Source organism: Acinonyx jubatus, chromosome A2, assembly GCF_027475565.1.
Source record: "Acinonyx jubatus isolate Ajub_Pintada_27869175 chromosome A2, VMU_Ajub_asm_v1.0, whole genome shotgun sequence".
NCBI classification, from domain to species: domain Eukaryota; kingdom Metazoa; phylum Chordata; class Mammalia; order Carnivora; family Felidae; genus Acinonyx; species Acinonyx jubatus.
The window spans coordinates 154,351,449-154,372,964 of NC_069383.1; the positions used below are offsets into that span (position 1 = coordinate 154,351,449).

General features: G+C 59.9%; 1 protein-coding gene and 1 long non-coding RNA gene across 9 annotated transcripts in view; one reads left to right on the forward strand and one right to left on the reverse strand.

Annotated features, from left to right (window-relative positions):
- Positions 1 to 21,516, forward strand: part of WIZ (WIZ zinc finger) — a 26,268-nt gene continuing 4,752 nt past the window's right edge. The window contains exons 1-9 of one of the 8 annotated variants that reach the window (XM_027050583.2): positions 1 to 164; positions 1,565 to 1,828; positions 6,762 to 6,834; positions 8,659 to 10,796; positions 11,995 to 12,318; positions 16,511 to 16,681; positions 17,588 to 18,091; positions 19,165 to 19,563; positions 20,153 to 20,704. In XM_027050583.2, coding sequence (XP_026906384.2) covers positions 1,624 to 1,828; positions 6,762 to 6,834; positions 8,659 to 10,796; positions 11,995 to 12,318; positions 16,511 to 16,681; positions 17,588 to 18,091; positions 19,165 to 19,563; positions 20,153 to 20,704 — 4,366 coding nt within the window. In that variant the 5' untranslated portion in view covers positions 1 to 164; positions 1,565 to 1,623. Of the gene's footprint in view, positions 165 to 1,564; positions 1,829 to 6,761; positions 6,835 to 8,658; positions 10,797 to 11,994; positions 12,319 to 14,929; positions 15,189 to 16,510; positions 16,682 to 17,587; positions 18,092 to 19,164; positions 19,564 to 20,152; positions 20,705 to 21,516 lie in introns of those variants that run through there. The other 7 variants (XM_027050586.2, XM_027050585.2, XM_027050587.2 and 4 more) reach the window with 7 other exon arrangements.
- LOC128314927 (uncharacterized) overlaps positions 20,605 to 21,516 on the reverse strand; it is an 8,189-nt gene continuing 7,277 nt past the window's right edge. The window contains exon 3 of the long non-coding RNA XR_008297220.1: positions 20,605 to 21,010. This is a non-coding gene — a long non-coding RNA (uncharacterized LOC128314927). The remainder of the gene's footprint in view (positions 21,011 to 21,516) is intronic.

The following is a 21,516-nucleotide window of genomic DNA, read 5'->3' on the forward strand; positions in this document are numbered from 1 at the left end:
GGAGCGATTTAAAGGGACAATGTCCCCCGAGCGGTGGAGGCGGCGGCGGCTGCGGAGGCCGCGGCACCGGCACCGGGAGCGGCAGCGGCGGTAGCGGCAGCGACGGCCGCACCGAGGAGGGAAGCTTCGAACCCCGGCGCCTGGCCGGCGGCGCCGCCTCCCCGGTGAGGCCCGGCCCGGCCTGGGGAGCCCGCGGGCGGGGCGGAGCCGGAGCGGGGAGGGGGAGGCCAGGGCCGGGCCGGGACAGGCGGGACCCCCCGGGGCGGGGGGCGGGGGCGGGGCCTGCAGGGGCGGGGCCTGGTCGGGGGCGGGGCCGTTCCGGTGGGGGGGAGGAGCGGGGGTCTTGGGGCAGGTGTCCCCCCCCCCCACCTCGGCGCGTCCCACGGGGTCTCCCGCCCCGAAGTGCACGGGCGGAGGGAGCGTCTCCCGGACCCTGACCCAACGAGGGGTGCGCTAGCGCGGCGCCGCCCCCACCCCTGCGACCCCCGGGGGGCGTCCAGGCGGGAGGCCCCTTCCCACGCTGCCAAAGTGCTGCGAAGTTGCGGTCCCGCCTGTTCCCCGCGGGCAGTGCCCACCCGGTGGGCACCCGCAGGTGCTTCCTCTGGGCCTGGGCAGGGACCCCCGCCACGACTGCCAGGCCACGGACTGGCCCCCTGGGAGCCCCCAGGCCCCCGAGGGCAGCGCCTGCAGCCAGGCCTGGAGCCCGGGCCCCGCCCCGGTTGCCTGGGCCCGGCCTCCCCACCATCTCCCTGGGGAGGGCGCCTCATTCCTGCCCTTCACTTTCCGCCGTTACCTTGAAGGTATTTATAGGTGGAGAGGACAGCACCCACCCCCTCACACACTCGGCCTCCCCAGGGTCCTCATTTCTGGACCAGGAGCCCCATCCGTCGTTTTTGTCCGCAGACTAGAGAAATCTTGGGAGGGTGGGTTGAAGAAGCCCAGGCTGGGTATGCATGAGGGAGTGTTGGGGAGAAGAGAAGGGGTTAATGCTGGGGTCACTTAAGGCTGTGGGTGAGGGTGAAGGGTTAACGCTGGAGAACCCTAAGGTCCTTCGAGGATAGGGGTCAGAGTGTGGGAAAAGTGCAGAGGTAATGATGGGAGCACTTGAGATAATGTATAGGATCAGGGTGTAGAAGTGGCTGGGATCCATGCTAAAGCAGGGACAGAGGATCTGCATGTACATGGAAGTGAGGGCACAATTGGGGAAAGTGCAGTAGAGCATGAGTGAGAGGAGGCATCTGGGAGGAGTGATAGGATGAATGCTGGAAGAAAACAAGGTCCATGAATTTGCATGTGGAAAAAATGGGGTAAACTGAGGCAGCACAGTGCAGGAGCTGTGTAAAGAGGAGTTACCCGTGGGGAGACTGAGTCATACGGAAGATAGGGGCCATCTGGGTTACAATGCATATGGACAGGGCCTCAGCACCATTTACTTAGCTCTCCTGGGCCGGGAGGGAAACTGAGGCACTGAGTAGCAAGGGTGAGGACTGGGACTTTGAGGTAGGAGAAACTAAGGCAGCATCCCTTTCTCACCTCTCCTGAGCACCTGTCTCTCTGCCCCCAGACTTACAATGCCTTGCTGAGCCAGACCAGCAATTGAGTGGAGCCAGGCAGACAGCATCCATGGATGGGCCCCTGGCAGGCGGCCTGGCCGCCCCAGATCGTCCTCGTGGCCCCGAGAGACTGCCCGGCCCAGCACCGAGGGAAGACATCGAAGGTGGGGCCGAGGCTGCTGAGGGGGAAGGTGTCATCTTCCGGTCCACCCATTACCTGCCTGTCACCAAGGAGGGACCCCGAGACATTCTGGATGGCAGAAGTTGCATTTCTGGTAAGAGAGTGGGCCCTGCGGCCCTGGGGGAGCATCCAGCCTGGTCCCTGAGGTTCAGAGAGGGCTAGGTCACCCAGCCCAGCAGGGGTTGGGATGGGATTCTGATTCTGCTTGGGTCCAGAGCCTTCTCTTCGTGCTCTGCTTATTTTCCCATTTTATGGTTGTGAAAACAGACCTGATGAATGCCCTCCCCCCACAGGGGGTGGCAAGGAGCTGGGGCTTGAACTCGGGTCGGCCTGGTTCCCTCTTCTGAGCTCGTTAGTTGGATACAAGTGCACAGCTTAGCACCCTGAGCAGCCCACTTGTTCCCCAGGTGTACCCCAGTCCCATCAGTCTGTTCCAGCTCCCTCTTGCTACACTGTCGGTGAGTCCTGCTCCTGAGCCACAGGTTAAAACAGTTTGTGCCCTCTAGTGGCCGGGGAGAGACTGGCTAGTCAGGGACACCAGCTACCCCTTTGTGCCTCAGTTTACCCAGCAGAAGGGGGTCTCATACTGTCCCCACCTCCAGATTTGTTATTCATTCATTAAATACTCAGCAACGACTATGGTGTCAGGATGTTTTCTAGGTGCTGGGGATACAGCCATGAACAAAAGAGGCAAAACTCCCTTCCTACAAGAGGCCTGACATCCTAGAGACAGGCAATAAGCAACTATATAAATAACGTGAGGGCAGGTAGTAACAGGTGCCGTAAGGTTTTACATAGAGTGCTAGGATCATGCCCGGAGGACCTGGGAAACCTCCCTGAGTGGGTGGAATTTGAATGGAGCATTGAAAGAATGGTGGGAAGGACAAGCCAGGTGGGGGAAACAGCAGGCGCAAAGGTCCTGTGGTGAGGTGGAGCCTGGTGTGTTCAAGGACCAGGCAGGAGCAGCAGAGTGATGGGGGCAGTGCAGGCTGATGCACCAGATGTCTCCCTTCATCTCCTTGGCCTGCCCTACAGGACTTGGTTTCCAGGAACCTCCGGGTACCTTATTAGGAGTTTCCTACATGCCAAGCCCTTTATGTGATCATCTCATGTCATTCTTAAAAGATTCCTGTGGGGTAGCCTCAATTATTATCATCCCATGTTCGAGATGGGGAGTCTTAGACCCTGAGGGGTTAAATTAGTTGCCTATGATCCCACAGCTGGCAGTAACCTGGCTTGACAGCCCTGGTCTTTAACCACCACGCTGTGTCAAGGCATCCTGGACCTGCCCCCAGCTCACCCTTAGCAATACTGATGATATTCAGATATTTACTGAGCACCTTCTTGGGGCCACACACATACAGCATCCTCACACTCATGAACCCTGCCATCTGGCTGGGAGACAAACCAGCTACCAGGTGTTATGACATAGTTGCTGTGGCTACAGTGGGTGAGGCCCAGCCTGGGGGCCATCCAGGAGTCCTGGATGAGGAACAGACAGGCAGGGGCCATCTAGGCATCAGGCTCCACACATGCAATGGCATGGAAGTAATGGGTAGCTACTGAAGGTGTTACACAACAGGGGACAGGGTGAGACTGAGGGCAGAGTATCAGTGCTCAGGGAACCTTAGCAATCCCCTCCTCTAGATCATTCATAACCAAGGCCCAGACAGAAGGAGAGCCATGTTCCACGGCATGTAACTGGCCAGGGCAGGCCTGAGACCTTGATTTTATGAGAGCTCCAGGGAAGCGGGGTCTGGGGTCCCAGAATCCTCTCTGCTTCTGAGGAGCTGGTCAGTTCTCTACCTGGCAGAAGCCCCAGGTCTGGCAAGAGAGGGGGAAGGTAAGTAGGCAGGTGCGTCCTCCCTCCCTCCAGGGAATCAGCCAGGCTCCAGTGCATGTCCCTGGAGAGGAGGGGGATGTGGCTGCCAAAGGGGGCCAGGCCCACCCTAAATGATGTCCTTGAGTGGATGGGGGCTTGGGGCAGGGGTGGCTTGACTTGGTTGGGGGGGGGCGGGTCACAGCCTGGAGGTTAGATGAGGGCCTGGGCTTGGGATGCAGCGCCTCCCCTGCTGTCCTCTCAGCCTGCTCGACCCCCCTTCCTGGCTTGGGCACCTGCCCTAGGAGTCTTGTGATGTCTATAAATAGGAACAGCCTCTGGGGCTGCTGTTCCACCCTGAAGCCTGGGCCTTCCCTCACCCTGCCCCTGCCCTTGGAGCCCCCCAAAGGTACCCCTGGAGTGGCTACTTCCAAACTTCTCTGTCTGCACACGGATGCGTCCACTGCCTTCTCTGTCCTCCATTATGCCTATTGACTTGGAGCCCCCACAGCGTCCTTGCAGCCCCCGCCTGATGTTTGGCCTCTCTCTCCTCGGCCTCCTGGGTGCAGCCAAGGCTTAGGGGGCTGAGATGGTCCACAAGGATTGATGGGAGTCTGGTGCGTGCCTGGCATTGGGACCGGGGGCCAGGGAATGAACGACATACTATTTCTGCCCTTGCGTGGGGCCCCAGGCTGGGGAGGAAATCAGAGCATGGAGTGAGCTCTGGGTCCAGCCTCCAGCTTCCAACCTGGGATACCTCCAAGCCAACCCCGACCCCCGTCCCAGGCACCCTCACAGCCCTTCCTTCCTCCCACCGCCGCCTCTCCGGATGGAGCATGTACTGTGTGATCTCCTTGGCATCCGTCGCTGGCCCTGCGAGATGGGTGCTGGCTGTTCCCTATATACAGAGGAGGAAACAGGTGGGAAAGGTGTGCCCTTCAGTCACCACTGGGCCTTGAACTTGGATCTGTCTGCCTCCAAAGTCTAGATTCATGGTCACTCTGCCAAGCTGCCTGGCTTGGGGTTCAAGCTGCAAATGGACACCCTTCTCATTTTCCTTCTCTCATTTTCAAACCCTCTTGGGGACCCCCAAGATAGCAGGAGTCCATGAGGGCCCCTTGGCATGGCCACTGCCAAGGGCTGCATCTGGGCACCTCGTCCGACCTGTAGGGACTTCTGGATCCCCTCTGGCCATGGAGGCCTCTGGGCAAGCCCCCCAGCTCCCAGGTGTCTTGGACACGGGGCCCTGCTTGGCCTGCTTCCTCCAAAATGCTGCCACTAAAAATAGGAGCCTCGCTGGAGCTGCTCAAAGAGGCCAACACAGCCCCCTGGCTCATGGAATCCTTAGACAACGCCAATCACAGAATCAACGAATCTGGGACGCCCAGAATCTCCAGAGCTGGGGTCCCAGAATCTCAGAAGCAGGATGCCCGCACCCTCAGACCTGCACCTCTAGGCTGTGCAGGGGCTTGGTGCCACTGAATTGCTTGCCCTCCCCTGAGTAGCTCACATTTATGACTCCTGTGTTCTCAAGAGACCCCATTTTTTGAGATCTCTGTCCCTTGGCTGGTCCAGGCCTTGCTTTCCCAACCCTCACACCTTCAACATGCACCTCATCCTTCCGCCCTGACACTGGCCCCTGCAGTCAAGTGTAACCCTGATCTGGCCCTGCTCCCCATCCGTCTACTCTAGGGGTCCTCAAATGGGGGCGGTTCTGCCTGCAAGGGGCCTTTTGCAATGTCTGTAGACATTTTTGGTTGTCGTGATGGCAGGGCCAGGGGCTGGGGGCCGGGGGGGTGGGTGGTGCTCCTGGCACCCAGGGGGGAGAGGCCAGGGATGCCGCTCAGTGTCCTACACCACACAGAGAATCATCCGACCCTACACGCGGATAGTGCTGAAGTTGAGAAACTGCTCTAGAAATGCAAATTTACGTACCCCCATCACCACCCTCCCCTTCCAGAGGCTGTGTGACAGTCACGGCCCTTCTCTCAGGCTCAGCAGAAAGACCCTCAGCCAGTGACCACAACTTTCTGATTCCCCACATCATCCCTGATGGCACTTTTAATTCTTTGGCTCCTGTCAGCTCTCAATTTCCTGGGCAAATTGAACCGTGGGGGATCAGACAAAGAGCTAGCCCTGGACCATCCTCCAATTGAAGTTAATCCAGCAATTGCATCTGTCAGGCTCTGGACGGGGCACAAGTTCCCCCCGTGTGTTAACCTTGGCCCAGGCAATTGGCCTGCACCCCAACTGGCACGTTCACCCATGTCAGGCGAGTGCGGCGGGCAGAGGAGGCACAGGCCAGGATTCCTGTGGTCGCTCCAGGCGTTGGCTCCACAGGCGGATAATGGAGAGTTGGCTCTATCTGTGTAAGGGGTCCCAGGAGGGGATTTGATTCTAGGACTGAGGCCTGGAAGGGGGCCTGGGAGGCAGGGATAGGCCCTTTGCAGCTCGGGCTTAGGGCTCCTCACTCATCAACTGGCAAGTATTGGTTGCACACTTGCTGTGTGCCAGGCACTGGGATGCGGCAGTGAAGGAGGCTGAAAAAGTCCCTGCCCTCAGGGGGAGCTTACCTGTTTGCAGGGACTCGGGGAAAGCAGTCATCCATAGTGGAACAAGGCAATTTCAGAGAGTTCAAAGACAGAAATGAAACAGGAGACGAGACAGAAAGTCATAGGGGCTCACTTTGGTCAGTGGCCAGGGAAGGACTCTCCAGACAGAAGAAATAGCCAATGCAAAGGCCCTGGGGCCAGAAAGGGTTGGGTGAGCTTGAAGCATCAAGAGGAGTCAGGACAGAGTGAATGAAGGTCAAAGACAGGGAGCTGAGGCTGGAGAGACCTGCTGTGGAGGTCCGACCTCTCAGGGCTTTGCAGGTAGTGGTTGGGAATCTGGCTTTTATTATAGGTATGATGAGAGGTCAGGTGAGTTTTAACCAGGGTGTGATTTTTAAAAATCACCCTGGTTGCTGGGTGGGGGCAAAGAGAGGCGGGTTAAAGGCAGGACACCCCGTGGGTGACCCAAGAGACTCTTCCAAAGAAACCCCTTTCAAGGCTCAGGAGTGCAGAGGCCAAAGGCCTCTCAGGGGAGAGGGGTGGGGAGCCGGCTAGGCCCTTCCGAGGTGCCCGGCAGGGCTCCCGGAGCTGGGGTGTTGTGAAGGACCCCGGCCAGGGGGACCCCAGCCCCTCAGGGTCTCCCCTCTCTGTTGCAGACGGGCAGCCCCATCCCGGCCTCAGCGAAGCCCTCCCCCGTGCCACCTCCGCCACCCATCGGATCAGCAGCTGGTGAGTGCCACGCTGGCCCTGACGTCAGGGAGGGCAGGGGGGCAAGCAGGATGTGCCTAGGCCCAAAAGAAGCCCCCTGGGGAGTGAGAAGGGGAAAGGAGGGAATCAGGAGGCCAGGCAGGAGGAGGTGGCTCCCGGCAGACAAGCCCCTGGGCGTGTGCAGGGGGTGGGGAAGACTGGGATGAACACAGACAGTCAACTCTCATTATGCCTGCCAGGAGCAGGGCCAGAGGGACAGGAGCCTGAAGGTTAGACCCTTGGAGTCCTGTCTCTGCCAGGTGGCCCTTAGCCTGATGCCAGGCCTCTCTAAGCCTCACTTTCCCCATCTGCAAAATAGAGTCCCTAAGATGCATCTCACAAGCTGGCCTTGAGGACCCAAGGGAGGTGGGACAGGAGCAGGAAGTGACAGCAGTGGTGACAGCAGGGACCCTGTATTAAGTCTTGGTGGGTGCTAATATGCAAATAATAGTTGTACCGGGTTAAATGATAGCTTTGGCACAGGTTTACCCCACTGAATCTTTGCCATGGCCCTGGGGGGATGGTCCTGTTAGTATCACATGTCACCGAGGGGGCTGAGAGAGGTGACCCCCTGCTTTCCGCTCAGCCTCTTGGTGGAGCCATGTGTTCACCTGTTTGGTGGACACGATCTATAGCCCCTCTTGGAGGCAGGGTCCTGAAAATGAAGGGAGATTTATCAGGGACAGTGATAAGAAGAACCCATGTTGGCTGTGGGCTCACCAGGAGCCAGGCATCTGGTGAAGCGAAGCATTCCCCCCAGCACTGAGCTGTGTCCTCCTCTCCTTACACTTCACGGGGTCAAGGCCCCCATTTGAAGGATTGTAGCTGTGATTGTTTACAACAAATTTTTTTTTTAACATTTATTCATTTTTGAGAGACAGAGAGAGATGGAGCGTGAGTGGGGGAGGGGCAGAGAGAGAGGGAGAAACAGAATCCGAAGCAGGCTCCAGGCTCCAGGCTCTGAGCTGTCAGCACAGAGTCTGACACGGGGCTCGAACCCACCAACTGCAAGATCATGACCTGAGCCAGAGTCGGGTGCTTAACCAACCAAGCCACCCAGGCGCCCCACAGCTGTGATTATTTAAATGAGCACATACCTCATGTAAACTTTCCTTTGATTATGGATACGAGAAAGCTCCTTAGGTGCTGCATAAGGACACAGAGGCTCCTGGTTTTTGGGACTCGTCCCCATTTGTAGGATTGGAAAACTGAGGCCCGGTGAGGTTGCTTCGCCTTCCCCTTTCCCCCAAAGAAGGCCAGGGTCCTTGGGGCTAGAGGCTGAGCAGGATCCTTCCACCATTCCTGACTCCACCCTTCCTAGAAGGGAGCTGCAGGGGAAAAGAGCATTCCCTTGAGTTGTTTACGCCACAGAGTTGCACCAAATTTGCTGGGGAGGTGAGACTAGATGAACTAAATCACCCCGGTTTGGGGGCACAGATCAGAGCCTTGGGCCCTCCTGGGGGACAGATGAGAGTTGACTGTGCCACCAGACTTGAGGACATGCCTTGTGACCCTGGTGTGACCCCTGATAGACCCTGTACACTCTCCCACCATGCAATGGGGCTGGGCTATATAGACAGGTGCAGCCTGGGAGCTGGATGTGTTTTCTGGTCTAACAGCTCTGGATGCGCCACCTGCACTCCCCATACCTCCCCACCCTCACCTCCATGTTCCTGGTCCCTCTGAGGTTGCCCTTGGGCTGGGTCTCTGGGGCTTGTCTCAGAGCCTACAAGGATCCCCTCCCCTGCCCAAGGAAGGGAGACTGAGTCCCATGGCTAACCTGTCCCAATTGGCACTTCCTTGCAGTTGCTGGGATGGAGGCAGCCTGGACTTCCAGCCGGGCTCCCCACCACCCCACCTCCTGGGCCACTTCCCTGGCCCCCCTGATGGCCAGGGGACCTGGGAGCACCCCCTGGTCCAGGAAGCCAGGGAGGGCCTCACATCTGAGCAGAGGTTCGAGGACTCGGTCATTGTGAGAACCATGAAACCCCACATTGAGCTCGAGGGCTCTAGAAGGTTCTTGCACCATCAGGGTGAACCGAAGCTCTTGGAGAAGGCCCCCCGGGGCCACCCCAGGTTCGACTGGCTCCGGGACACAGATGAGCAGGCCCCACCCCAGGATGCAGGGCTGCACCGGGACCTGCCACCCCAGCCCCTGCCCCTCACCTCCTTCAGGACGGTGCTCGTGCCAGTAGAAGATAGCGCTAAGTCATTGGATGTGACGGTGGTGGACACTAGGGAGCACCTGGCAGACCTTGAAGGGCTGGCCCAGCCATCCGACTGGGGCCTGCCCAGGTCAGCCTCGGAGGTGGCCACGCAGACCTGGACAGTGAACTCGGAGGCGTCCGTGGAGCGGCTGCAGCCGCTGCTGGCCCCGGTCCGGACGGGGCCCTACCTGTGCGAGCTGTTGGAGGAGGTGGCCAAGGGGGTGGCCAGCCCAGATGAGGACGAGGACGAGGAGCCGGCCGTGTTCCCGTGCATCGAGTGCAGCATCTACTTTAAGCAGAAGGAGCACCTTCTGGAGCACATGAGCCAGCACCGCCGAGCCCCGGGCCAGGAGCCCCCCGCCGACTTGGCCCCGCTGGCCTGTGGAGAGTGTGGGTGGGCCTTTGCGGACCCCAGCGCCCTGGAGCAGCACCGCCAGCTGCACCAGGCCTCCCGGGAGAAGATCATTGAAGAGATCCAGAAACTGAAGCAGGTCCCAGGCGATGAGGGCCGGGAGGCACGGTTGCAGTGCCCCAAGTGCATCTTTGGCACCAATTCCTCCAAGGCCTTTGTGCAGCATGCCAAGCTGCACATGCGTGAGCTCCCGGGCCAGCCCGCCAGGGAGCCCTTTGGGGGCGGCAGCGGGGCCGGCAGCCCGGGCCCTGATGCCACCGCCCTCGCCTATCGACCCTACCGAGGCTCCTCGGGGCTCAGTGGCTGCGTTTTCTGTGGCTTCCCCGCGCCCAGCGAGAGCCTGCTCAGGGAGCACATGAGGCTCGCGCATGCCCACCCCCACTGGGAGGAGGATGCCGAGGCTTTTGAGGAGGACCCTGCCAGCCAGCCAGGCACCAGCCAGGAGGCATATGCCCGCTTCCCTGATGCTGCCGAGGACTACTTTGGCAAAGCTGAGCCGCTCTTGGCCCCCACGTGGCAGGAGAACCCTGCTGGATATGACCCCAGCCTGGCCTTTGGCCCAGGCTGCCAGCAGCTAGGCATGAGGGATTTCCCACTGTCAAAGCCACTTCTGCGCGGCTCAGATCAGAGGCCCCTGGGAAGGCCAGCCTTCCCCTCACCTCTCGCATCTGCCCCCTACTCCTTACATCCCGGTAGAAACAAGAGCGTGGTCCACCCGCAGGGGCTCCCAGGCCAGCTGGGGGACCGGAGACACCCTTGGAGCGAAGAGGAGGAGGAAGACATACCGCTGGCCTCGGAAATGGACTTTTCCCCTGAAAATGGGGTCTTTCCACCCCTAGCTTCCCCTGGCCTCATCCCACAGCTGGCCCTGGACCTGAAGCGGACTTTCCGAAAAGCTCTGAGGGCAGCTGAGGCCTCTCGGGCACAGCGGCAGCAGCTCCGAGGGATGGTGCCCGTTGTGCTGGTGGCAAAGCTGGGGCCACAGGTCATGGCTGCAGCAACCCGGGTGCCCCCACGGCTGCAGCCCGAGGAGCTGGGGCTGGGGGGCACTCACCCCCTGGACTTCTTGCTCCTGGACGCGCCACTGGGCAGCCCGCTGGGGCTGGACGCACTCTTGGATGGGGACCCGGCGGTGGCACTGAAGCATGAGGAGCGGAAGTGCCCCTACTGCCCGGATCGCTTCCACAACGGTATCGGCTTGGCCAACCACGTCCGGGGCCACCTGAACCGTGTGGGCGTCAGCTACAATGTGCGGCATTTCATCTCTGCCGAGGAGGTGAAGGCCATTGAGCGCAGGTTCTCCTTCCAGAAGAAGAAGAAAAAAGGTAGGGCGGCTTCGCTCTGGCACCCACCTCCCTCCGAGGCCCGCGAGACGTGCAGCTGGGCAGCTGAGCTCTGAACCGAGCAACCCTCACTCTAAGTCCTCCCATAGCGCCAAGCAGGGGGAAGTCAGGGCCTCCCCTTCTGGAAGACTGGGAGCCGCGGCAAAGGCCACTGCATCGGTGGAGGTGTGGGGACGCCCCGATGCCCTGGCCCTTCCAGCAGCTGGAGGAAGGAGTATGGGCAGAGGAGGCAGCCCCAGGCAGGGAATTTCACTAATGTCTTCACTCAGCGAATATTTATTGAGAGAGGTCCCCTCTGTTCCGGGCATTTGGGGGCACAGCAGGGAAGGAAATAGCAGTCCCTGCTCTCTTGGAGTTCCCGGCCCAGTAATAGGAGTGTGGGACCCTGGCCGGCCTCAGAAACCCCAGGGCAGCCTGTGAGCTATGCAGATTCCCAGGACCAGGGTTCTGATTCTGGAGATCTGTCTCCAACAGGATTGCCCTGGGTGCTTCTGACGCTGGCGAACGTGGATCCCACTTGGGGGAGGTGCTGGTGTGGTGTTTGAGAGCGTGTGTGCGCATGCGTGCATGTGTGCGCGTACACTGGGGGTCAGGGTCAGGGGGCAGACAGCCACAAAACCAGGCAGTTATGGTGGTGAGTGACCAGGGCTGTGATGGGGAAAGCCAGGGGCTGGGGAAGCTGAGAGGAGGTCCCTGACTCTGCCTGGGGCTGTTGTGGGGGGGGGGGGGCGGCAAGCAGACTCCCAGGGGAGGGGATCCCATCCATTTGGCCATTTCTTCATTCAACAAAGATTTAACCGACAGCACTGGAGTGACAGTGAGCAAAAATAGGCATGTACTGTAGACACGAGAAGGCTCTCAATCGAACGTTCACCCAAAAGATTGCAAATCCACAACTAGAGAAGTTTCTGAGGGTGGAGCCCCTGATGCGAGAGCTAAGTAGGGGGAAATCTGGAAGGCCAGGCACATAAGGCTTCTTGGAGCAGGAGTTGCGGGAGGATGTGTGAGCTCACACAGGCAGGAGTGTGAATGGGAAAGGGAGGTGTCCTGGGTCAGGGATGGCACTGGCTGTGTAATCTGTGGAGGGTGGAGGGTGGAGGGTGAGGTCCCCTGGGAACGGGGATGGCTGGGGCCAGAGAGTCACCCCTCCAGGCAGCCCATGTCCTCTCTCCCTCCACAGTGGCTAACTTCGACCCAGGCACCTTCAGCCTGATGCGCTGTGACTTCTGTGGGGCTGGCTTCGACACCCGGGCCGGCCTCTCCAGCCATGCCCGGGCCCACCTGCGTGACTTTGGCATCACTAACTGGGAGCTCACCGTGTCACCCATCAACATCCTGCAAGAGCTGCTGGCCACCTCGGCTGCTGAGCGGCCCCCCAGCCCCCTGGGCTGCGAGCCTGGGGGGTCACCTAGCGGCTTCCTGACCTCCCGCCGGCCCCGCTTACCTCTTGCAGTGCCCTTTCCACCCACCTGGGCTGAGGACCCTGGGCCAGCCTACGGAGATGGTAAGGGGAGAGGGTGCAGAGGGGGTTGGGGCCCTGACCCTCCTCAGGGGCCCAGAGAGATGGGGGGTAGGAGGGGGTCAGCCACTCTGCTTTCCTGGGAGGGTTTCAAGTCACTTTTCAAAGTATGTTGACAACTGTCCTCACAACTGCCCTGCCATGTAGGGGTTATTTCTCTTTTACTCAGGGGCTGGGCCAGGGCTGCTTCTGGATCCAGTTAGTCCCTGCCCTGCCTGACAGTGACTTTAATGCATGCTTATTCAGCTCTTACTAGGAACCAGATAGGTTCTAAGCACTTTACAAACACAAACTTATTTATATCCTGACAACAACGATATAAGGCTGGTGTTATTATAATCCCCATTTTACAGATAAGGAAACTGAGGCACAACGAAATTCATTAATTTGCCCAGGGACACACAGAAGTGGCAGAGCTGGGATTTGAAACCCTAGACAAGTCAGGCTCTACCATTCTTGGTCTTAAAAACGTCTTCTATCTAGAGCAGTGCTTTCCGATAGAACTTTCTGAGATGGAAAGGTTCTCTAGATACGTGTTCTATAGGCCACCACTGGTCACCTATGGCTGTTGAGCACTTGAAATGTGGCTAGTGCAAGGTTAGTTGCAATTTGCTCAGACACTGCAGATGTAGAGTCCACTTTCTAGATTTTCGTTGGTGTCTACTTTGTCCGGCAGCATTTATAACCCCTCCCGTAACTTGAGTGCTTGTGTATACTAAAGTTTCATCGTATTTATGCCTCAAAACAATTCAGTGCAGCTAAGGATTGTTGTGTTCTGGTTTTACGGAGAAAGAGACTGTGGGTCCTCTGCTTTGCCACACAGCCACAAAGCAACAGAGTGAGACTTCTGAACCATGTTCGGTGGTCTCTCCAGGGGAGGATGGCTTGGGAAATCCAGAAGTAATATTTTGGTGAAGGAGCCTGGGAATGGGCACCACTGAGGGGGCAGAAAGGTGAAGGCCCCAGCCTTGCAAAGGCTGACTTTGTGGGAGCCCTTACTGAATCTCGAAGCAGAGAACTGGGCAGTGAGGAATAGGTAGGCTCTGGGGAATGCAGGAGGTCCCTGAACAGGGGGAACTGTCCAGGGGCTGCTTGGGGCTGAGTTTCCTTCTGTTTCTCCTACCTGCAGCTGCCAGAGTCCTACCTAGATCTGTACTCTGACCTCCACTAGACTCATCTGTAAGCCCCCTTACTGGCGAAGGAGACCTGAGGGTCTGCAAAGTGGAGGGTGGCACTATCAAAGCCCCTCTCCTCCTTGGATAAGGAGACTAAGGCACAGAAAGGGCATAGTGGTTGGTGGAGGTCACAGTTTCGAAAGAGACTGTAGGGATGTGACCTCAGGCTTCTTGCCTCTGCTGAAGGCTGTCCCCAGGCATTCAGCTCACACACCTGGCTAGGTTTGTGGTTTCTCAGGGGTGGCTGAGAAGTGGAGCTGGCTCTGAGGTTGACTGGGAGGCACAGGAGGTAGTTTGTAAGTTCCAGCCCTGCTGCCTTCTTTTTCTGTCACTCGGGTAGAGGCCTGAATGTCAGGCTCACACTCCTTACTTGGTACCTGGGTCAGGCCACCCAGGGATGGTAGGTAGCATGTGCTCAGCAGTCAGGTTCAGCTTTGGTCAACTTGTTTCTACGAGAAGACCAATGTGCCAGCCCCTAGTTATGTGCTGATGGATCCGGCCAAGCCATTGGGGTGCCAGGATTCAGTCTGGTACTGCCCTAGCCTTGTCCGTAGGAGGGGAGGCCCTGATCAGTCTTCCAGTTAACACCTGGTGAGCAGGAGGGCTGTTAATGAGTGATTCAGAAGATCCTGGAAGTCTTGCCTTGAGGAAGGATGCCCAAGATTAAGGCTAGGTCCTGGCACCCGCCCTGCCCTGCACAGTTGTTCTTAGAAGCATCTTCCACCTAAGTGAGCCGTAGGGGGCGGGTGCCAGGTTGGGGGCGGGACAACGGTCAGATTCTGGCCCCACCCAGTTGTCAGGGACCAGCTAGGGGCGATCGGTTTGGTGTTGGGGAGAAGCAGGTTGTGCCTGGAATGAGGTGCCGGCGGTCGTGTGGGGAGTTCCGTAGGATTGCGGGACGGCGCCGGAGGGTATGGGGCGGGGACATTTGGATACCAGGATGATGTTGTGGGATCCTCGTAGTTGGGATCAGGTGTCTTCCAGGATCTCCGACACGGAAGGCAGTCTTCCAGGATAGGGAAAGGAACAGGGTCCCGGCGCAGTTTCTAGCTCCAGGCGTCGGGGCTCCAGGAGCCTGAATGCTGTTAAGGCAAATGCTCGTGGCCCGAGGATTCCCATTCTAGCCTTAGGAATGTCCAGGGTTGGGGAAGAGTGTCCCAGCCCGTCCAGGCCAGGGGTGCAGTTGGCAGCCGCGCCGAGCGCGGCTTGTGTGCTTCCGCGAGCCGGTGTGCAGGCGGCTCCCTGAGGGTCCGGCCCCATCCCCCCCGCCGGCCCGCTGGGCCCGGGACAAGTGTTTCGCTCGCGGCGCTCGGCGCTCGGCCGGCCACACTGGGTGCGCCCCGAGGGGCGGGGCGGAACGGAGCGGGCTCGGCGGAGGCGCTCGGCGCTCGGCTGCTCCCGCCTGGGGCGGCCGCCCCGCGTGCGCCGGAGCCAAGATGGCCGCCTCCACCGCCCAGTGCCGAGTGACAAAAGCGGAGAGCAAGGCGGCGGCGGGGCCGCGCGCGGGGGGCGCCCGGGAGCGCGCGCCCGCTGGGGCGCCCCCGCCCAGCCCCCCGAGCCCGGGCCCCGCGGCCCTCCCCGCGCCGCCGCCGCCGCCCCCGCCCCCGCCGCCGCCGCCGCCGCCGCGGGACGGGCCCAAGGCCGAGCCGGAGCCGGGGCCCGGGCCGGCGCCCGCGCCGGGTAAGAGCCCGCGCCGGGGAGGGTACGGGGAGGGCAAAGTCGGCGTTCCGCCCGCCCCCTGCCGCCGCCCCCGATGCCCGCCTTCCAGTCCGCGGGACTCCCCCTCCCCCCCCAGGCCCTCCGGTCGCGCGGGCCCCGGGCCTCCTGTCGGAGCTCGCAGTGTCCCGGGCTTCAGAAACACTCTCCGCCGCCGCTCCGTGGGACCCTCGCCCCGTCTGACAGATGTCCTCTGTCCCCCTTGGAGCCCCGGGAGCGCCCCTCGCCTCAGTCTCGGTCCCTCCGGCGCGGAAGCCCACTCCAAGTCACTTCAGACACGGTCCCTACACTATCTGACAGACGCGCCCACTCCACCCGGCGACTCTGACAAAGTCCTCGGTGTCCCGTACCCCGGTGGCCTCCCCTGCCTGCCTTCTCCTTGCTTCCGTAGGACTCAGACTGAGCAGGGGACCTGCGTGGCTTCCTGCTCAGAGCACTGAACGACTTCAAAGCCCCATCTGACACACAGTTCCTTCATCCTCAGAGCTGTCTCCATGCCCTGAACGCTAAACCTGGGGCTCAGCGGGCCACTCGGGCCCCCTTCTCTGAAAAACTAGACCACGAAAACATACCTTCCACTCCGTCTTCTCATACACAGCTCATTCAGGGAAGCTTCCTGGCCGGCCGGACGTCCCGGAAACTTCCCACAAAGTTCTGTGATTCCCACTTTTCCTGTCCGTATTCAGATCCCTGCTGGTGGAGGCTCCCCGTTCTCACCTTCCCCCACTTAGGACTCAGCTTGTGATAAGTAGACTACTTCTGAGCCCTGAGTTGTCTCGGCAGCCCCAGCTGTCTCGTCTGGTGCAGATTCCCAAGTCCTGGGAGCCTCCTCTGGAGGAGCCTCCTTCCTGTCCTTGGCTTCTCACCTCTCTGTTGTTTCTCTGGCCTCTGACCCTGGCCTTCTCTTACTGGATTCCCCTTCTGACTGCCACCTACCTGCCCCCAAGACTGACATGCTCCCTTGCACACGTTCTGCCCAGAGAGATTTGTTGTCAGATCTCCTAGGACGGGAGTCTCTGCTTACACTGTGTTGCCCAACCAGTCTGTGTGCCGGTGCGTGGAAGCTGCTCCTAGTCCCTGCTGTCAATGGGCAGCCTTGACATCCCTGGGTCTTACTGGTGCTGGGGGTTATGGATGGAACCCCTGTTTTCATGGGGTGAGTCGCCTCCCAGGGTGAGAGCAGCTGCCGAGGATGAGGAAGAAGGCTCCATGCCGCCACTCTCAGTGTTACGGGGGTAGACAGCTCACACCCAGCCTGGGCTGAGCCTGTCTTCCTAACCTCACAGGCTTGGGTTCTGAGGAAAACACAATGGTGGCCATGGACTTGGGCTCCCCCCCGCTCCCCAAGAAGAGCCTGCCTGTCCCTGGGCCCTTGGAGCAGGTGGCCAATCGGCTGAGCAGCAAAGTGGCTGCAGAGGTTCCTCATGGCAGCAAGCAGGAACTGCCAGATCTCAAGGGTGAGTGGCCCAGGTGGCAAGGTGGGGGTGCTGGTCAGGCTGGTCACGCTCATAGGGAACTCTCGGGTCTGGGGGTTAGTGCGGGGTCAACAGCTTTCTCTTCGCTTCAAGACACCGAGGAGAGATCTAGCTGTCTTCTCTTGAGCTTCTGTTGCCCTGGGCATGCATGGCCTTGAGCTGTACCCTCACTGGGCGAGGGAGGGACATCCAAGGAAAGAGCATGGTTTTCATGAGCTCACACTCAGACCCAGTTCATTTGCTGACTTTGGCCCTGGTTAGCTGTGTGATCTTTTGCGTGGTATTTTCTCATCTGTGTGTTGACATTCAGATCATTATTGAGTGGTAACAGGCATTGTGCCGGACCCCAGGGATGTGAGAGGAGCAGAACAGACCTGGCGCCTGTCCTTGGAGTCATTGAAGTTGGGGAGCAGGGAGGCAGAGAAGGAGACAGGCAGGGATAAGGAAGGGCTCTGCAGAAGAGGATGCAGGGCACCGCAGGGACTGTGGCTGGGGTCTCCAACCCAGTGTCTGGGGCATGAGTTGAGCTGCAGAGGCTGGCTGGGACAGCTCTGGAAACCGTGTAGCTGGCAGGTCAGCAATTGTGTGAACACCTGTTGCCAGGACACCCTGGTATGTTGGATATCTGAAAGGCGTTCCATTGGCTGGACCACGGAGGGCTCTGTCTCCTGCTGTGTGCCCTTGGGCACAACTCTTCCCTCTCTGAGACTCAGTTTCCTTGTTTGCAAACTGGACAGGCTGATTCCTGCCTTATTAGGGTCATTTTAAGGATCAGGGAGGCTTGCGGGGAACCTGGGTGAGTGGGGTCCTTGGTGGGAGGGAGAAGTGGGAGGGCAGGGCTCAAGGGGCCTCACAGCCAGCTCTCGTGGCCTTCATCTCGCCCTCCAGCCCAGAGCCTGACCACCTGCGAGGTCTGCGGTGCCTGCTTTGAGACACGCAAGGGCCTGTCCAGCCACGCGCGCTCCCACCTGCGGCAGCTGGGGGTGGCCGAATCGGAGAGCAGCGGTGCCCCCATTGACCTCCTCTACGAGCTCGTGAAACAAAAGGGCCTGCCTGACACACCCCTTGGGTTGCCCCCAGGCCTGTCCAAGAAGTCCAACTCACCGAAGGAGGTGGTAGCTGGGGCTCCCCGGCCTGGTCTGCTTGCCCTGGCCAAACCCTTGGATGCTCCTGCTGTCAACAAGGCCATCAAGTCACCACCCGGCTTCTCCACCAAAGGCTTGGCCCACCCACCCAACTCCCCACTCCTCAAGAAGTCACCACTGGCCCTGGCGGGCTCCCCTACGCCCAAGAATCCTGAGGACAAGAGCCCCCAGCTGTCCCTGAGCCCCCGGCCAGCCTCCCCAAAGGCACAGTGGCCCCAGTCTGAGGACGAAGGGCCCCTGAACCTCAGTGAGTGCGGGTCCTGGGAGCTGAGGGAGGTCCTGGCACCGGGAGGGCTGCAGAGCCCAGGGTGGGGACGATGGGGACTGCAGCTCCTACGTCCTGGGTCCATTGGGTCAGAATTTTGGTCAGAGCACTGTGTCTCCTGTTGGGCTGGCCATGCAGCATATTATCATCTGCCTCCCACTTTACTTTGCTGTTCCTCCCCCTGGAGGCCTGACTGTGGCTGCTGAGCCTGTCAGGGTCACCCTTGCCACTCAGGGACACTCTTGACCTCCTCTGAGCCTGAGGGTTGGGGCAGTGAAAGCAACCAGAACTCCTGTGGGCCTGGCTTCCCAGGAGGGGGATCTTGGGTCCTATAGGCAGGCAGGTGGTCCTATAGTCGGTCCTGTCTTCACATCTTCCTGGCTGTCATGTGCAAAGGCACCTCAACTGTGCCCATAGGTGGAGCCACACCTCCTGGGCTACCTGTGGGCTTGGCAAAGTAGGGTTTGGGAAGACCCCACCCTCACCCCGACCCCCACCCCCACCCCAGGTGCAGTGAGCAGGTTTAGCGTGATGTCCCTTAGGAAGTCAGGCCTTCCCACACATTGGTGTTTGAGTCTGAGGGTGAGCCCAGGGTCTAGCCCCCTGCCCAACAGGGCACCCCAGTTGGCACCTCATGTTCTGATTAAGCTGCTTCCATTGTCTGCTGTGCTTTCAGGAGCAAGGCCCTGAGCAGGTCTGCCCTTTGCTGTATGATGCTTGGCAGCTGGGTGGGGCCCCTGCTTTGCACCCATACAGCTCCCAAAGCTGGGGTCCCAGGGAAGAGGGCCTGGGAGCATCAGATTGTACCACTGGAATTTGGCCACGCCTCTCCACCCCATGTTCTTAAGCTCTCCACACTCACCTTGATGCCAAAGGGCTAGGCAGGGAACAGGACTTTCTGTTTCCCAAAACCTCTTAAAATAAATCTGCGGCACAAGTCTTGGACCCCGAATGGCCTGGGCAGCCTTGAATCACACCAGGTCTTCTTGCCTCAGTCCCCCAGGGCCGGCCAAGGTGGCGGCCGTGAACCCCCCCCCTGTGTTTTGTCTCCGCAGCTTTAGATAGTGACGGGGGCAGAGAGCTGGACTGCCAGCTGTGCGGTGCCTGGTTTGAGACCCGCAAGGGCCTGTCCAGCCACGCCCGCGCCCACCTGCGCCACCTGGGCGTCAGCGACCCGGACGCCAAGGGATCCCCCATAGACGTGCTCCACGGGCTCATCAGGAGGGACGGCGTCCAGATCCGCCTCCCACCCGGGCGCGGCACCCTGGCCCAGCTGGGGCGGCCTCCTCCCACCTCTGCGGCCCTCTCCTTGCTCCCCCCCCCACCGCCGGCCAAGAAGGCCAAGCTGAAGGCCGCGGGTACGGCCAGCCCCTGGGGGAAGCAGGACCTCTCGGCCGCCGCAGCCGCCGGCATTTTCTGGGCCTCTGATGTGGAGCCGTCTCCTCTCAACCTCTGTAGGTTCTCGCTTCAGCCGCTCCCTCCTCCCTGCGGGCCCTGGAGCCCCTCCCGGGGGGGTCGCAGCCCCCTCCCTACTCCTTTCCTGCTGGGGCAGGGAGTAGACAGGGGCCCTTGGCAGTGGGCTCGTTCTGCCCAGAGATCTTGCTGGCAGTTGGCTGCTAGGCCTTTTCTCCTGGCCTTTGACCTCCGTGCCTGTGACCTTCCCTGAGAATGAAGGCCAAGGGTGGGGTGCTACCTTTTGGTGTGGAAAGTGCCCGTGGTTGCCCCTGGTCTGGATGGCATTTGGCACTTAGGCTGCTACTTCCTGCCCTCTTGCCCCCTGTCCTTGTTGGGACCCGCAGAGCCGTGGAGTCTTAGTTCCATCCTTCTCTGCCAGGACCAAGGGCCCATGCGCTCTCTGGAGCCTCCCCTCGCTCCTGCTGAGTGTCTGGTCCCCACCCCGCTCAGTTCCCTCGCTTGCACCTGCCCTCCACCACCACCCCAGCCTGTGGGCGTGCTGCTGCCCATGCCCAGCCGACCAGGAGACCCACAGGCGACGATGCTGATGGTGCCCATGATGCTAATTACTCCTTTCTCCTGCTGCAGCCTCGGGCCCAGAGCCAGCTCGAGACATCCGCTGTGAGTTCTGCGGTGAGTTCTTCGAGAACCGCAAGGGCCTGTCCAGTCACGCACGCTCCCACCTGCGGCAGATGGGCGTGACCGAGTGGTATGTCAACGGCTCGCCCATTGACACACTACGGGAGATCCTCAAGAGACGGACCCAGTCCCGGCCTGGTGGCCCCCCTAACCCACCAGGGCCCAGCCCGAAAGCCCTGGCCAAGGTGATGGGCAGCGGAGGTCCTGGCAGCTCGCTGGAAGCCCGCAGCCCCGCAGACCTTCACCTCTCACCCCTGGCCAAGAAGTTGCCACCGCCACCAGGCAGCCCCCTAGGCCACTCACCTACTGCCTCTCCTCCTCCCACGGCCCGGAAGATGTTCCCAGGCCTGGCCGCACCCTCCCTGCCCAAGAAGCTGAAGCCTGAACAAATGAGGGTGGAGATCAAACGGGAGATGCTGCCAGGGGCCCTTCATGGGGAGCCTCACCCATCCGAGGGTCCCTGGGCAGCACCGCGGGAAGACATGGCCCCCCTGAACCTGTGTAAGTGCGACCCTGGGGCAGGGCAGTGAAAACAGGTAGAGTGGTCTCCCCGGGCCCCCTCCCCACCCTCATCCCAGCACTTCATGGGTACCCAAAGCGCCCACGGTAGAAATGGAAGGGAGGATACACAGGTCTGGAGGACAAGGGGTTAGCTGTGCATTCTTGCTGTGCAGATCCCAGCTGAGCTGCTTCTTGATGCTCTTTCATCCACTCTGGGAGGCAGAATTGTGCCATTCGATGATGGCAAAAAGATTTTTATCTCTGGGGCCATCTTTAGTTGATTGGTAGTGTCTGCCAACCAGATTTCTGGGGAGAAAGATGACAGGGGTCAGTTCGTGATGTCTTCCACCAGCAGGAGTCTAGGCACTCTGAGTGGGCATCTGAACGGTCTTTCTGACATTCCTGGTTGCTAAGTGCTTGACATTCGGAGTCAGGTTCAAGTTAAGCGCTTAGCAGTCTAGCAATATGTGACCTTGGGCAAGTGTCTTCTTTCTGGAAATGAAGATAAGCATGGTCCAAGCTCTGTATAGTTCCAAAGTGGTATAAAGCACCCAGCATGGTGCCTGGTATGTATATAGTAGTCATACTGTGCATGTCACCGTGTTCTTTCTGCTCCAGTTGGCGGAGTCGTGTACTGAGCAGGTGAGGATGGCCCAGGCCTCTCTCTCTTAGTGCTTCTGTGCATTTCATTACCAGCTGTGTGCCATGTGCTTTGAACTGCTCCCTCAAGGTGGAAGTTTCCATCTGTATTTTGCAAAGGAGGAAACTGAGGCTCAGAGGGGAAGTGGTTTGCCCAGCGTAGCCCAGCGTAA